This window comes from Homalodisca vitripennis, chromosome 7 (genome assembly GCF_021130785.1).
Source record: "Homalodisca vitripennis isolate AUS2020 chromosome 7, UT_GWSS_2.1, whole genome shotgun sequence".
Lineage (NCBI taxonomy): Eukaryota > Metazoa > Arthropoda > Insecta > Hemiptera > Cicadellidae > Homalodisca > Homalodisca vitripennis.
Window position 1 is genome coordinate 26,574,991 of NC_060213.1, and position 18,162 is coordinate 26,593,152.

At 32.1% G+C, this 18,162-nt stretch overlaps 1 protein-coding gene across 2 annotated transcripts; it reads right to left on the bottom strand.

Annotated features, from left to right (window-relative positions):
- Nucleotides 1-1,377: 1,377 nt before the first annotated feature.
- Nucleotides 1,378-17,949, bottom strand: LOC124365734 (leucine-rich repeat-containing protein 28-like). 2 transcript variants are annotated; one of them, XM_046821720.1, is made up of 6 exons: nt 17,533-17,899; nt 14,045-14,258; nt 10,439-10,581; nt 9,458-9,633; nt 4,690-4,878; nt 1,378-1,705 (listed from the first exon to the last, which is right to left on the bottom strand). In XM_046821720.1, the coding sequence occupies exons 1-6, from the start codon at nt 17,677-17,679 to the stop codon at nt 1,432-1,434; spliced, it is 1,143 nt and encodes a 380-aa protein (XP_046677676.1). In that variant the 5' UTR covers nt 17,680-17,899; the 3' UTR covers nt 1,378-1,431. The 2 variants fall into 2 exon arrangements, with proteins under 2 accessions (XP_046677676.1, XP_046677677.1); XM_046821721.1 differs by having other exon boundaries at nt 1,562-1,705; nt 4,683-4,878; nt 17,533-17,949.
- Nucleotides 17,950-18,162: the final 213 nt, after the last annotated feature.

Consider the following 18,162-nt stretch of genomic DNA (forward strand, 5'->3'; position numbering starts at 1 on the left):
TTTGTGTATATTATATTATAATAGTGTATACCTGTATAATAACACCATATATCGTACCTACACTGAGCACCAGCTCCTGAACCTTGCAGTTACGTAAATATCTCGATAGTTGATGTTCAATATGTAGCTCTCCTGCACATCCTTTGTGTATATTATATTATAATAGTGTATACCTGTATAATAACACCATATATCGTACCTACACTGAGCACCAGCTCCTGAAACCTCGCAGTTACGTAAATATCTCGATAGTTGATGTTCAATATGTAGCTCTCCTGCACATCCTTTGTGTATATATTACATTATATTAGTGTATACCTGTATAATAACACCAGATATCGTACCTACACTGAGCACCAGCTCCTGAAACCTTGCAGTTACGTAAATATCTCGATAGTTGATGTTCAAGATGTAGCTCTCCTGCACATCCTTTGTGTATATATTACATTATATTAGTGTATACCTGTATAATAACACCAGATATCGTACCTAAACTGAGCACCAGCTCCTGAACCTCGCAGTTACGTAAATATCTCGATAGTTGATGTTCAATATGTAGCTCTCCTGCACATCCTTTGTGTATATATTATATTATAATAGTGTATACCTGTATAATAACACCATATATCGTACCTACACTGAGCACCAGCTCCTGAACCTCGCAGTTACGTAAATATCTCGATAGTTGATGTTCAATATGTAGCTCCCCTGCACATTCTTTGTGTATATTATATTATAATAGTGTATACCTGTATAATAACACCATATATCGTACCTACACTGAGCACCAGCTCCTGAACCTCGCAGTTACGTAAATATCTCGATAGTTGATGTTCAATATGTAGCTCCCCTGCACATTCTTTGTGTATATTATATTATAATAGTGTATACCTGTATAATAACACCATATATCGTACCTACACTGAGCACCAGCTCCTGAACCTCGCAGTTACGTAAATATCTGGATAGTTGATGTTCAATATATAGCTCCCCTGCACATTCTTTGTGTATATATTATAATAATGTACACTTGTATAATAACACTAGATATCGTTCCAGATTAGTAAAAAAACCGGATTATTGGAGCTCAATTGTTAAACACGTTTAAATTACATTAATATAGTAGTCAATTCTTACCATAAAGATGAACAATAGAGCCTTAAAAAAAAAATTACAGTGCAACAGTTGAAATACAGAATATATTTACACTATAGTACATTTTTATTAAGATCACGTGCAGTACTGTACATTGAAAAGATTGTTTAGTAAAATTCAAAAATGGACAACTAAAAAATAAATGTAGGCTCACCTCAGTTTCAAAATCTTTACCAAAACAAAATACCTATTGCCTAGTATGAAATAATAAACAATAACACATTGATATTTTCATTGGTTTTATTGTATAAAAAGGTAACAAACATGTAAATAAGATCACAAAGAATGAGCGGAGAGTTGGTACCACTGCACCCTCTCTGCGGTGGCCCCGCAGACACGCTGGGTGTAGTGACTGAGACAGCGAGCGGAACAGAGGAACATGACGGCAAACAGCTTGCGATGCTCGGAGATCAAACCTCTAAGAGACACTGACAGGAACGACTCGTTGAAGATGTTTCGGTTGCACTCGGCACAATTGCTGGTCGGCCCGTTATACAAGATCTCCTGCAGTTTTAATGGGAGCTTTTCTAAACTATCCTTATCACTGTACCTGTAATAATGACAATAACATAATTAAAACTGGGTAGTACAATGTATATCAAATTAATTTTTATAAGCAAGTATAAAAAATATTAAATGATCATAATCCATAACCTTGGATTGACAAAGGAATCAAGATAGATCTTACATTTGAGGTAAGTTGCTCATATTCAATAAAACCATAACACCCTTCTATATAATGCTGCCACAGTTATAGCCTTGTAAAAGAAGTAGGATCCGACAAATAGTGCTTTTCAGACAAAGAGATCACGTTGGAAGACTTCCAGGCATAAAAGCATGTTAAGAGGTCAAATTCTCAGGTAACCATATCCAAGGAATAACCACTAATGGCAGACTTGCATGGGCCCCTCATATTGACAGCATATGGCTTAAATAAGTAGCAGTCTTTATAAGAGGATCAAATCAATAGGTATTGCCAGCACAGTAAACATTGCTTGTCATGATGCACTCTATGTATTACACCTGCATACAGTATTTGATATCTATACAGCCCATTAATAATGAGCCTGTAGCATGGAACTAAACTTGAGGGACAGCTGTCATCAGAAATTTAAATAACTGAGGTTACAAGCAAGAACGTAGTGAGAAAACAATTTTTGGGGGGTCCAGGCAACTGATATTTTTCCGTAGTGGACAGAGAGTAAGGTCTCCCATTTTGTTCCTTAAAAAGTTCTTGACCTGTTTCTTTGTTGAGAACGATCTTTCAGTACATGTCAGTAATACTGAATTATTTATTTAAATAATAATAATAATCGTTTACTAAAAAGTAATTTTTAAAAATCTAAAATTTGGGGGTGGTCCGGACCGGACCCCCTTTGAACCCTCTAGCCAGCTTTGTTCTTCATTACAAGAGTGGATTGTCTGTACATTATAGAGGTGGATACTAGTGCTAGTGCTATAAAACAGCAGCAAAGAGGTAATGGCAGGCACAGATGTCCGGACCTGCTTTGAAATTTGGTTCGAAAAAGCCTATGTACATAGAGACCAAGTTCTTCTACCTTCTGCCAGAAGTTCGAAAGGCAAAGACATATTAGATAACGCATTACCATATGATTGCTTGAAAGTCAATCTTACACCATAGAAGAATTACTTTATGAACAGTTTTTACGCCAATTGCGAACTCAATATTTATAAAAAAATTCTTCTTATTCTTGGAGGAATCAATTTTTGAAATTCTATTGGAACCAGAGGAACCAGATCTAGGAGGTTTATTTTACAGTATCCCTGTTTTCTTAAAGCTGAAAAGTAACTATACTAGATAATTTACGTATTATAATAGCTGTAAAGTAGATAGAACCAGACAATCACCTATCTACTTTTGTAAATTTTTCAAGAGCATAAAGTTCACATTTTTATAAATATAACAGTTTTTTTAATAATCAGACAAATATACAAGCTAATTATTGAAAACGCTATAATTTATTCAGTTCTTGGATTAAGAAATTTCATATATCAACTCAGATATAAAATAAACAAAATGAGATGTAATGTGTTATAATGAAAGAAGATATGTTTCTGTTTAGCTTAATATATTTAACAATTTCTCCAAGTTTTGGCTCACACTTTCAAAATGCCCTACATGTCCGAATATAATATGGTCTACATAATATCATAAAAAGAGGTTGCTCTATCAGTCTATTCCTTTCCTTACCCTAAAGAAATATATTATAATGGTCTCAAGAGCTGTTCTAATATAAGAGCTGGAGCTGGTTGTACTGGTAGTCATCTTAATTGTAATCCCATTATAACAATATTAAACTTCAAGCACTCTAAAATCTTGTTTTATTTCATAAAACTATTAGGAGATGTATTTTAGAGATACAGGAAAAATCCATTCAAACCATTTAGTTTTTATTTTTTTATTATTCAAGGTATTTGTTTCTCCACAGCTACTTTTAACATGTTTACACTGATGTTGGGTTCTAGAGACCCACCCACTCTTTCTTATAACCCGGTATGGGAGGGCTCAAGAGACCCACCCACTCTTTCTTATAACCCGGTATGGAAGGGACTCAAGAGACCCACCCACTTTCTTAAAACTCAGTATGGGGCTCTAAGAGACCCACCCACTCTTTCTTAAAACCTTGTATGAGGCTCTAGATACCCACAACTTTCTTAAAACCTTCAGTATGGAGCTCTAAAGACTCCAACAAAAACTATACACAATGGTATGTATCTAGGTTCACTCTTTCTTAAAACCCAGTATGGGGCTCAAGAGACCCACCCACTCTTTCTTAAAACCTAATATGAGGCTCTAGAGACCCACTCACTCTTTCTTAAAACCTTATATGGGGCTCTATAAACTCCAACAAAAACTATACACCAGTGGTATGTATCTAGGTTCACTCTTTCTTAAAACCCGGTATAGCACTCTGGAGACCCAACCATCTCTTTCTTAAAACCTGGTATGGGGCTCTAGAGACCCATTGCTTACCATTACCAGCCCAGTGAATCTTGGATGTGCCACTGATAACAGTAATAGGTTTTGAGAGAAAAGTTTGGAATGACTTACTTAAACTCATTTGATCTTTTATGGAATACACAGTCTACTCTCCAGGAATCTTTTGTTTAAGTGTGCTTACAACAAATAATTTTAAAGAATAAGACGATTGTAAAGGACACAAGAACGTAGCTAGAAAAAATTTGGGAGGGGGGTCCAGACGATTGATATTTTCCTGTAGTGGACAGAGAGTAAGTCAACTGCTTATTCCCCATTTTGTTCCTTAAAAAGTTCTTGACCCTTTTCAATGTTAAGAACGATCTTTCAGCAGTACGTCAGTAATACTGAATTATTTACATAATAATAAACGTTTGATATAAAAAAATAATTAAAGTTTGGGGAGTTCCAGACCCCTTTGACTTCCCCCCCTGGTTATGTCCTTGAAAGGACATTTAATCTTGTTGCAAAATATTTACGTCTCTTCTACTATAGCCGGTTGGTTGGCTTAAGTTCTGTATATTATTACTTTTAACCTGTTGCGTTCCTCAATCTTGTACATGAGCGGGTACGTAGCACGTAGACTCAGCTCAAACAGGGAAGGGACACCAGGACGCGAGAACACGTGATGAAGCCCACTAGGGAGCACAATGAGCCGCTGGTGTTGAGGTATTGTCAGCACAAGGTTGGTGAAATCCGAGATGTCCTCAATACCACTACCACACCTGCAATAGACACGGAAATTTAATCCCCTCAAGAACATTTTATCAAATTTTCATTGAAAAATCCACACTTGATTGGAATTTGATGAAATTCTAGGATATTTCCAGATCAAGTTTGTTCAACGAATTGTACCACCAGTAAACCAGTAATAACCTGCATTGTAATTGTAAACCAGTTAGTCAAACCTTACCAGTTTTATACTATTTTCCAATAAAAAAACAAATCTGGTGAGAACTATATCATTCACTACATTCACCAACTGACATTTAATTCAATATAAATAATATTTATTTGTATTTTTACACTGAGTTACACTAAATAGTGTCACAATTTCACCAGACTGGCTAGCTAGGATTAAACTCTTGGAGCCGAAAAATTGTTAAAGTTGAGTAACTTCAATTTAATTGTCTTAAATTATAAAAATCGTCTTAAGTATAAAAGGCAATTTTAAGCAAGAAAACTTTTAATGATAGCCTTAAACAATTACGAATTTGATATCTAATTTCTTTTTTAATCAAATAAAAAAATCTTCATTGTATGGTAGTTTCTTCCTTATAAAGTTCTAACTTATGATTATGAAAAACTACTTAATTTTTATCCCTTGTATTATCACAGTTAATATCATTGTGTGCTAAAATTGTGTTTACATATTGTATAATAAATTCTAACCGTATGTGGTCTATAAACTGTTGAAATCTTTGTCAATAAAATGCCCTTGTATAGATAGATTCATCATTATGTAAATTTCACATTGCTCTTAAAGTCCTTTTTTGACTAAAACCAAATGATAAGTTTTTCTCAGTACATAGTTTTTAGTTCAACACACTTAAAGCTACTAATAGACACAATAATAGTTACACCACCATTAGCTAGGATCAGTTATAAAGAGGCTGATGAAAGTCATCTCCGTTCCAAATCTGTATGACCTTGATGTTCTCAAAAGCAAATTCCTGGGTCAGTCATAAAACCAAATTTACAGCAATCAGAGTTGGGATATCGATCATATTTTAAGTAAAATTAACTATGGGACCCATGATCTAAAAAAATGAATACAACTTATGTAATCTAAGGTATTAAAAAGTGTATTTCATGCCCATGTTCAGTCACATGTATCTTATGGAAAATGTGTGGGAGGGACATCTAATAAAAAACTGAATAAACTCGTTAAAAGTTTATCAGTTAATCAGTTCCTCACTCTTCTTACTATATATATTTTAAGATAACGGTTATCTATTATGTCAATGTTATAATCATAATTTTTAAACAGCTTATCTGTTAAACATATTTCTATTATACTTTATTCCTTGTAAACCATGTACTGTCTTAACAGACCCTAACTGTTGACAAGACTTTTGACCTAATGGCATTGTAATCATCTCAAACTGAAATAAAACAAACTCTTTGTCTCTGACTCAAAACACACGTACTTAGGAAATATTTTACAGGGATAATTTTTTTCATTGTATCTGAAATCCAACAACGTATAAAGTTTAAGTAAATTGAGGGAAAATTAGTAGTGTAAAGCCGCTGAGAATTAGCTTGAGTAACTAAAGAGCGAGCTTGCTGCCTTCACTAAAGAAGAGCCTAAAATCTTAATTAATAAGCAGGAAAATTCAGCAGAAACAAAGCACAACATTTCTTGATTTAGTAATAGATAAAAAACCTCAGCTGAGACCTGCATATAGGAAAATACTAAATAAAATCTGTTGTGGAGTTTTGCTTTAAAAATTGTCATTTTTGCAATATTAAGACCATGAAAACAATATATTTCTCCCTGATACAGTCACATATATCCTATGGTATTGATGTCTATGAGGCTACTACTAAAACAAAACTAGACAAAATTTTAATAGCACAAAAAAAGCAATTTGTATTATGTTAAAACTTAAGTGGGATGACTTTGTGAGGGATGCTTTTGTTGATCTTGGCGTCATGACCATTTATGGTTTGTATTTTTATGAAACAATATTACATTTCAGGGCAACCCAAGAATCAGCTATGAAAGTCAACAAATCATCATCATCATTATAACACTCGAAATCGGTCCCTGTTTATAACACACTGACCAAATTTTGAATTTTATTTAAAAAACCAACCTATATTGGACAATATTTTTGTTTAATTACCAAACAATATTAAAAAAAGAAAATAATGTAAATACTTTTAAAAATAAACTAAAAAGATACCTTATGAGTCACTTTTTTATAGCACTGATGAATTTCTATGTGTACAGTTAAATTAAGATGTGTGCTTAGTCCTGTGTCAATGCCTTGTCTAGCATAAAAAAATAGTCATATCTAATTATGTACATTAATAATTAGTTTATACTGACACTATTCTTGTTCAAATGTATAAAAATGGAATAAAGGTATTTTGAATTGAATTGAATACAATATGTTGGTTATTATTCACTGATTTACTTATTGAACGGCTTAACATGTCATTGAATTTCTAATAAATGTTCTAAAGAGAGTTATTCTTTTTTTATCTCAAGGGAAAGATATGGGTGCCTCCGCAAATAGCCCTAAAAGAACCTCCCTTTCTTATGTTTATGATTTTAAAAATCAGTAACATTACAAAGAATCAAGATCTACAATGTGATCTCTTCCTCAGGTGGGGTTACTTAACTTATCAGAAAACTACAATTTAGATTAAAATAAACAAAACTCATAACAAAGTGTCGTGACATCTAAATCAGAAATCACAACAGACATGCTGTGTATCAACTTATGCTCACTATATATAAAACATGCACTTTATAAACGGACAATTAATTATTATCACCTGAACTAAAGAGTACATGTCACAATAGCTCTGGTAGCAATAAAAACAAAGTAATGTGTGGTTGGTTATTGTGTGCAGATTTTTTGCCGTAAAAATAAAAATTCAGTTTTTCATCCACAATACTTTTAAATTTACTAAGCATGGAAGGACAATAAGAAACTATGTGTTAGATTGGGATTAAAACCGTTCTTAAGTGATAATTCTACGGCATCTTGTTCTGTGTACCAGGGGTTCTCAACCTTTCAGGTTTTGTGCTTCTCTTAGTACACTGACATTTAGTTACACCTCCCCTCTACACAAGTAGTAAAATTTCAATTCGTAGTTTAGGGTATAGGTTATACTTGCACGTTTTAAAATTAATTATTTGATACACTTTTGACAAAACGTTTAATATTACCTCAAATAGTTTTTAACATAGAGGCAGTTGCTTACACTTATTGATGCTAGTAAGTATTTTTAAATAAATCAATGAAACACAGAACTAAAAAAGTATTTTTTTTAAATTAAGGTAGTTAATGATGCTACTATATCAACTTAGTAAGAAGGTTGGAACCGGTTTTTTTTTACAATTAAATATACGGTTGTAACTATGACAAAGTACATCACAGGTACCTTCCAAAGTGTAGTATTACTCAAAATGTTTAACTTTAGATAAACCAATGTTGAATGAAAATCCAGACTCACAGAGGTATGTGGATGAAAATTGCATCATCAACTTTGCAACTTTTAAAGCAACTTGTGAGTAAACAGGAATATAAGCAACTTGTGAGTAAACAGGAATATAAGCAGCTTGTGAGTAAACAGGAATATAACTCAACCAAAAGTCTTCAACACCCTTGTTTTGGAATCCCGCCAATACTTGAGAATCACATTTTATGTCGATTGCCTGTTCCTGAATGTGGTCAGCAAGTACATCTACATCGATTTTAAATGAATCTCCTGTCAACTTAAATTCCCAACTCTTTGTTCTAACATCTGTAAAATAGTGCCCAATTTAATTTTTAAGTTATACCAATTGCGGTGAAACAAGATCTTTAAATTCATTAATTAATTACAGTGGCAGATTATATCTTTAACACCTACTCTTATCCATTCAAAAACTTTCAGTAGGATACAGTTTCGTCCTGGCCAAAAACATCTAGGCCGCATGGCATCATTTCTCAAACCAACATTGCAAATAACGCACTGAGATAAATAACAATAGCTTTGTCAATGAAAATTAATCCATATTTAATACAATCACACACTACAGTATTATATTTTGTTTTGGCCATTTTTAGGCCTGCTACAACAACATACATGTCTGTCCCACTTTTCATGTTTACTGGTCAAAAAAACTCAAGTACACTACTAACAAACCATGAAAACGTGAAGAGTCACAATAAACAAACTGACATGTAAGCATTATGAAAATTGCTTGGAAGTCATGGTCCCCAACACTTTCCTATTATTCTAATACAATGAGACCTCTCTTGAAAATCTTCTACGGCTCACCATAAAGGCGCACCCCTCAGGTTGAGAAACTCTGATTTATACCATAAACTACTTTATGTTTACAAGTGATACAACACAAACACAACTTTCATAAATTTTAACCTCTAAACCTTCTTAATAAATTCTGAGAAAACCATTAAAAGAATTAATTTTAACCACTAGATAATTGAGAAATAAGGTGATAGAAACTTTGTTTTAGATAATTTCCACAAATGACTTGTTATGTTTTTAGTTTTCATAAAATAAAAACCAGTTTGGTAATTTTTGTATTCAGAAAACTCAGCAAATCTGATATTTTCTCACCCAGACATGAGGTGGTGCATGTCCCCGTCATGCCCGTACGTCAGATGGTAGCTCAGATAGTTGAGGTGGGGGTTGTTGTAGAACGTCAGGTGACAGTTGCAGACAAACCGTATGCTGGGGAGGTACAGGAGGTTGTTGCCATGCACAGACAACGTCTCTAGGTTTGGCAGGTATACCTTTAGAACAATTTTTTACTTGTCATTGAAAATTAGCATTGTCAACAAAGCTTTGGAAAGAAGTCTGTGTAACAACTGAAACACCATGTCTCTGCTAAACTGTATTACGGATAAGTCATAGGGAGGAATTAGGTGGTAAAAACTGAGTTTGGATAGATTGAGGAAATCACTAATGAAAAATTCAATATTTTGTGTATACAAAATACAACAAATATATATGCGTATTTAATAAATAATATGCAAGAAGATTAATTATATATTTATTTTATACAAAAATACTAGAATTTCATTCTAATAATATTATTTTCTGGTACCAACATTTACAGAAAGAAGTAATTTAAGCAAGTTCAAGGAATTGTATTTGCTTTGATAATAGAAGAAACGTTAATGCACCAATATTTCATTACAAAACCTTATGAACAATATATCAATAACATTATTAAATAGGTAGTAAATTAAGATTGTTGTACCAATGTACATAATATAACACTACAATATGCAGTAGGCTGTGATTATAGAGATAAGGTAAATTATCGTAGTAGTTATATGCATTCAGTTGTTTATCCATTTAGCTTTACACTCTGCAAATATTCACTAAAGCTATCAGATCTGTTAATGGAACTTAACAAGCAGAATAATAAATAAAGATGGTACAGTCTGAGGTGAACTGCTAAAAAAATTCTTCCGCTTAGACTGATTTCAACTTGCACTATCTCTTCCACAACTCTTTTACACTTGAAATATGTAGCATCTAGTATTCTCCAAGTTCATACTAACTGAAGAAAAACAAGAATCCTATACTCACAATCGGCTGAGGAAGGCTGGTTAGCCGATTGTTGTGAAGGCACAGCTCCGCAAGACTGACACACTGACAGACTGACTCAGGCAGGCTGCGCAGAACGTTGTCATTGACATGCAGCATGTACAAAGCCTTCATGTTGCCCAGCTCTGCAACATGTCATACATTAATAGTAGAGTTGATTAGCATGTACTGTTGTGAAAGCACAGATCCACAAGATGTACACACTGACAGACTGAATCAGGCAGGCTGCGCAGAACATTGTCATTGACATGCAGCATGTACAAAGCCTTCATGTTGCCCAGCTCTGCAACATGTCATACATAAATAGTAGAGTTGATTAGCATATACTGTTGTGAAAGCACAAATCCACAAGATGTACACACTGACAGACTGAATCAGGCAGGCTGCGCAGAACGTGGTCATTGACATGCAGCATGTACAAGGCCTTCATGTTGCCCAGCTCTGCAATATGTCAAAAGTAGACTTGATCAGCATATGCAGTTGTTTTTCTTTCTTTGTTTTTAAAATTCTTTTAAATTTACATTAATTATTTCCTGTTAATATGTTTGTTGGCTTCTAATTTTATATTGCATGTATTATGTATAGAAATAAGTTTTTTTTGTTCTCTTAGAACAAGAAAATGAGAAATTGCATGTAGTCCTAAAAAGATCTTTGCGCTGCTGCTGGAGTGACAGGAATTCTGGATGGTTGGGGGTTGGGGCTACTTATTGTCTTGAGTTCCATGAGGAAGGATTTTGGGCATTAATCTTAGTCATGTCTCCTTGGAAGAAGGGAAGGCCAGCTCCGTATCAGTCTCTCTAGTCAAAGCGGGCAGAGATAGCAGGTCCCAAGAACGTAGTCAAGAAAAAATGTTGGGGGGGGGGGTCCAGACAACTGTATTTTCCCATAGTGGACAGAGAGTAAAGCCCCATTGTGTTTCTTAAAAAGTTCTTGACCTGTTTCTTTGTTGTGAATGAGCTTTCAGCAGCGCATGTTAGTAATACTGAATTATTAAATAATAATAATCGTTTACTAAAAAGGTAACTGAAAATTTGGGGGGATCCTGGCCCCTTGAACCCCTTCGCTGGCTACGTCCTTGGCAGGCTCTCATGTCTAGGCTAGCAACAGCCTTTAACACCTAGAGAACCCCAACCAACTCCAACAGTCATCCCTCACAGCAGACTAGACCTATCAATCCACTCTTGCACCCCAATATCCGGAACAAAAAGTTTGTTAGTGATGTGCCGCTCCTGGACATCCATAAAATTGCCCAGATTTAAGTGACACATTGGTTTTTGCTTTATCTAATGTAGGTTCAACTGGAGTGTATAAACCAGTCAAAAGTGAACCCTGCTGGTAGTATAAATAAGTTCATTTACTGTTTTATTTATGCTTGTTATACAAAACTAACATTATTACCTAAAAGTAAATTAATAATCAATCTCTAATAGTAATGTAAAAGTACCAGTTTCAACAAACAAAAACAAGGAAAAATGTAATACTAAATTTGAATTGATTCCATTAATAACTACAACATAAGATCCCAAGTCATAAAATTTTAATGAAAATAATTTTCCTTATTTACCAATTAAAATTTAAAATTCAAGATATATTTGTGGAGGGTCTTTGAATATCTATACTTATAATTGTAAATAAGCACCTATGTATAGAAAATAAACTGTTATTTTCATATCAAATTTTCTGAGGGCATATCCAAATTTAATTTGAATATAAACTTACTGTCATTTTAAAATTTGCCTATTTTATTGCTGAATTCTTAGCTTAACTAACTGGAAAATATTTGTAATTTACATTTTCGTAACTTTGGCCACTATATGGCCACACCTAAATTATGTAGTTTTGGAAAAGCTTGTACAGAATCTTTATTTTGATATCTACTCTGTAAAATGTACTAATATTTAACAAAGCCATAAACATTCTGTACGCATGCTTATAACAATGTTTAAACAATCTAACTGACAATTTTAAATTTAAATTTTAAGAGAAACTCCACTAGGAAACTCCATCCTGACAATCTTTACATTCTTTATTTAAGTACCAGGATTTATGTGAGAAAATTTCATCCTTTCTCAATAAAATTATTCGTTGCATTGTGTGAAATATTTAAAACCGCAACAACTATTTCTTTGTATTCCTGCAACAATCTTTTCAACAATCATTTTTTATGTAGCTTTGTTACGTAATGACCTTGGGGTTTTTCAAGTTATTTATAATCCTTGAATTATTTAAAGAGAACACTCTAAACCTTGTCAAGTTTTGACGTTAACTTTAGTTTTGTCAGCGTGCTGCCGTTAATATCCCAGAAACTTGGGTTGCTGCCAAGAACAATTGGGAAGCACAGACTCAAATAATACAACTGGTATGGCTTTAAAACTCCACCCACGTCTTTTAAGAGCTTCTAAACTGTCTGGTTTATATCTTTTGAGATGTTTTAAAAATATACACAGGGTTAATTCTAATTCGAGAAAGAGTTACACTTGTATGATCATTGTCTAGGCTGAAATCGAACGCTTACTTAAAAATTACAAGTAATTTAAACAAGCACTTGTGTCAAATGACAAATCAGCATTAATTAGTTGTATGAATACAAAGAGATTTTTAGTATAGGGTTGTCTTCACATTTTTACACCTTGATACTTGATTCATAATTTCAAATGTATAAAAAACAGTATGTATATCAAAATAGGTATAAAGACATTATGTAAATAGGAAATCTCTGTTTTGTAACATTTTAGTAGAAAAATAACATGTAACAGTATAATGAGAGACATTTATTTTTACACTTTGTTGTTCATATTGAAATTCAGGAAATTTCCATTTCCTGTTAAAGAGAAAAAAGAAACATCTTCTTTGGTCATCTTAATGAAGGTAAGAGAGTGCAATTCTAGATTGACATGGCAGTATACTTTGTTGGTATTCATAAAACTTTGTTATAAAAATAAAAACAGAATCAATAGCCAGATATGATAACCAATCCTAGAAATGTTGTATTCTATTTTTGTAACATATAATGATGGAAAATGTCCAAAATCCTACTCTCCTTTAAAATAATCCATCATTAATAACAAAATTTAAACAACCACTTATAACTTTGTATTGTCTATGTAAAAAAATGGTATGCCTATTCTGAATGGTATACGATCTTACCCCCTTGTAGTTCACCTTATTCTTGATTCTGAAATACAATACTCTGACACAAGCAGCTCTGGTTGTATAAGCAGTGTAGTCAATAGGAGACAAGATTGTCCCAAAATTTTCAACTTAAAAGCAAAATTCTTTTTCTCTATTTAGTTTTTTTTAAATATATATAACATATTTTTTAAATAAAAATGAACTAGCTAATTGCTTTCTTTTGTAATTTGAATAGTACACTTGATTCACATTTTAATATACATTTAAGCCTTGCTATTTAGAGAGTTTGAATAAATTAATACATAAAAATAAAACTATAGACATTATGCTTGTACTTTATTCTTTGGACTTGACCCACATTTCTTTCAGCCTCCAATTTTATAGTTAGTTTTAACATGCATAAAACCATCCTTGAATTTAGTGATCAGTTAGTAGAATCTCTGGTGGGTCAATTACCGTTAGGAAGGATCTGTAGGATATTAAAATCAACGATGAGGTGACTGAGGCGTCGAAGTCGAACAATGGAGGGAGGTAGCGACTTGAGCCTGTTACGGCTCAGCTCCAGGTAGCAGAGGTTGGCAAGCTTGTTCACATCATCAGGAAACTCCTCCAAATCATTTCCAGCCAGGTACAGGTGTGTCAGGTTGGCAAGACTTGTCAACCACTTGGGCTGCAACATAAAGTTAACACAATTGCTACAGAAATTTTTCCAGTACCTAATTATAAAAATAAAAACATGTTTCGAAAACTTTTTTTTATCAGATGTGTAGAGTGAAGCTTGTATTGAGAATCGTGAACTTTGGAGAACAAGCCTTTGTTTTTTATGAGAAGTGAAAAAGGAAAACAATCGTACAATTTTGTCTGGAATTTGAAGTTACAGGAGCAACAACTTTTTGTAAAACTGTGTAAGCTTGCATTTATTTTGTTTCATCTCAATTCAAGGAATACTTGTTCCTATTCCAAAATGCAGACCAAAATAAAATAGGTGATGTGTACTATTAATCAAGTTTAATGCTGAGAAATGGAACAAACAATACAACATCCATAAACAAAACAATTGTGCAATATGTGGGAGAAGTGACAAACATTTTGGGCTGAGAAGAAAATTGGTCCTTAAATAAATATCCATAAATTAGATTAAAGTTTAATTTAATGTTTTAAGAATTAACTTTGTTAGTAATTAAACGATGATAAAACACACAGTCTTTTAAAATTAGGCTTAATGCTGTGTTGAAAATAAATGTTGGTAAAAAATTTCATAAAATGTATCAACTAACCCAAATTAGACATTAAAAACAATAAAAGACTAATTATGGTTGAATCTTGTACAACTCTTTTGTAACTCATAAAATTTTGATATTTCCATGTATTTATATTTTTGAAGTTTTTAATTTTTTTTTAAAGATATCCTAATTTTCTTGATAGTTGTATAGTTTACAAAAATTCTATCGCCTTAAGCAAACTATATTGCAATATCCTGTACATCACCTAAACATTCACAAACAAAGGGGCTCAATATTCTTTTCTAAAATTTTTCAATGGCCAACCCTTTCAAATAAAACAAATTGATTCTTTTAAAGAGTTTAAATAAGTTTAAACTTTCCCTAAAGCCCTTGAGTTGGGCATTTTTTTGGGATGAATTCTTAAATGCGTAATATTTAATTTTCAATTTTACTATTATTTAGTTTTCAACACGAAATGTATTTTATTCAAGTTTACTGTAGCATTAGATTTTTAACAATGTAGATGTATTGAACTGATAAGTCATGATTACTGAGCTATTGTTAACATTTTAAATCAGCGTGATGCAATAAATGAAATGAAACTGTAAAAGTTGTTTTACTGGATCTGATACATTTACATTGTAACTCAATCAATTCTTCAAGGTTTTTTCGGTAATAAAGAAATCTAGCCATATGAGACAGTCCACAAATACCATAATTCTACAGAGTAATTTATTTTTTCAAGAATTGTGTAGTCAACACAATCAAAAGCTCTTAAGATTCAAGAAAATTCCAATGATGGATTGGTGTTTTTCTAATATACTGTTATAAATTCTACTCAATTAAAGTACTCTATCAAATATTGAGTTTCGTTTTTTAAATCATCATTGGAAGTTTGACAAATCTTGTTCTTTTTAGGTAATACAGTAACACAATAGGAACACTTTTTCAAAGACTGCTCAATATCACCAAATTATTTATTAGATTATGATTTGTAGGATCACTGGATTTTCTTTTTTAAAATATTACTTGACTTTAACAAGCTTAAGAAAACTTTTGAAATTTCCAATTTTAAATTTTAATAAAGGTTAAACAATACCATGAGCATTATTTAACAAACCACACATAGGCTATATGCCATAAATATTTTATGACATTTTACATTTAAAATTTAAAAACATTTACAAGAACTTCTATTTAGTGACAATAGAGAATAAGACAAATAAGTAAATGAAAATTCTTACAAGTTAACTATATGGTAATGGTGATAGTTGTTTTATTATTTAAGCAGACATTTTTGAAAGCATGTTGAACTGGGAATTGAATATCATTGCATATATTTTTATAACTTATCCATAGACCATAGACCAATCTTTTCATGTCATTAGTTCATGCTGGTCTAATAACTTGTCAAAGATTGATATAACCATTTTGAAACTAGTAGTTGTGATTATTTTATGATATAGCATGATTATATTTTTTCATGACTCCAACATATCTATAATAAAATTAGGTTTTCTTATGATTTTAAACTTGATTTTTTTGTATAAGGAAAACTATTATATTTAAATTAGATGTTTCCTCTGAATTTTTTAGTCTAAAAACGCTCATGTCTGTCTATCACTAATCTTCAGTTATCATAAATCATAATACAGTGATCATGATCACAAAACACAGTCTCCAGGATAGATACAATCATGGTATTTTTTAATATTAATAATTAAACATTTTCAATCAAAGCCATCTGTGTAACTGATACCAATGTTAATGAGTTAATGTTTTATAATAAAGGCTTATACAAATTAATTGTAAACTTTTGGTTTATTTATTTCTAATACATTAGTATTGCAATCTCCATTTAGAGCTTTTATTACAAATGACTTCTTGGTAGTCAAACAATAATATAAGTCCTGATTTAAAAATTGTAGCCTGTTACAGATATACACAAACAAATGGTTTATTTTACTAAATAAATTTAAATACCAAGTTCATTATTTTCAATACCAAATCAATGTTGATTAATGTGTTAATATTATTTTCCTTCTTTCAAAAATTTTACTCCACTCCATTAAAGAAGTTTCCTTTGTTATGAAAGGATTAAATAAATACAGAAAGTTTATTAAAATGTTAAATATAGATTAATTGAATTTTTAAAGTTGGAATATTGGTTGTCAGATTATTATGTAGTACAGTTAATTCAACAATGTTTTGTACCTTTAAGTACATTAAGTACATTTTGATATATGACCTTATGAAAGGTTGTAGTTTTAAATTTGTTCTTCATTTAAAGCATCAATACATGGATAATTTGAAAAAACACCATATCACACATTTTACCATCCACTGTCATGTTTTTATTGATCTTCACTGTTCATGCTTTTTTAAATCTTTAAGGATATTTATCATCATGCGACCAGTTTTTGAGGCTTAGTTGAGGTTTGATATTCTACTGAAAGTTGTGAACAAATGTCATTCATAATTCTAGGGCACTAAAAACTCTACTGAGAAAAATGGTATATACCTTATGGAATCAATTTTATGAAAATTCATAGTTTGGATAAATCCTGTTGCTTACAAAGAATGAAGATTGTTCACAATTTTTGCTTTAAATCAAATGTAAAGACTTATTATATACATAGTTTTGCTATGAAAATGTATACAAATGCAAAAAATGTTACTAATTTATTCAATTAAATCATTATATTTAAAAACAGAACTTACTAAGAGTAATATGTGGTTCTCTCGTAGATAAATCTCCTCAACATGATTGCCATGCTTCTGTAGCTCCTCAGGTAAGGTTGTGTAATGTCTGTAACTCCAGTGTAAAATATACTTGGACTTAACCTCTTCCTCCACGTCTGTACACATAGAAGTGGATTCACAAACGAAACATCTTGACTAAGGTCCTGAGCACAGAGCTCTCAAACGTCCAATCTATTCTATTCATTTTACTAACGCTGCAAATCTTAAAATAGAGTGTGCGTTGGCTCACTTCCATGGCCAAAAGTTTAAAACGCAATTTCTATAGTTATCCAAACACTCTGATCTGGCTAGAGTTCGACATTAGAACTATAATAGTACGTTATTGCTGGTGAACTGCTTTTAAACTGGTAGAATGTTCATTAAATCAACCAAAATAATAGACGCTCAAAAACCTCGAGGATCAAATGTTGTTTGAAAGTCGCGGGTAAATGGAATTGTGCAAGAAGACTTTGTTTATAAGTTTTTTTTCAGACGGTCTGTTGAATGGTATCACTGTTGCCAACATGATAATACTATTTTAAAATATTTGTTAAAAATAAAGGGGATCATTCCCAAAGATCGAAATATATTCATTTAATTGTACAAATT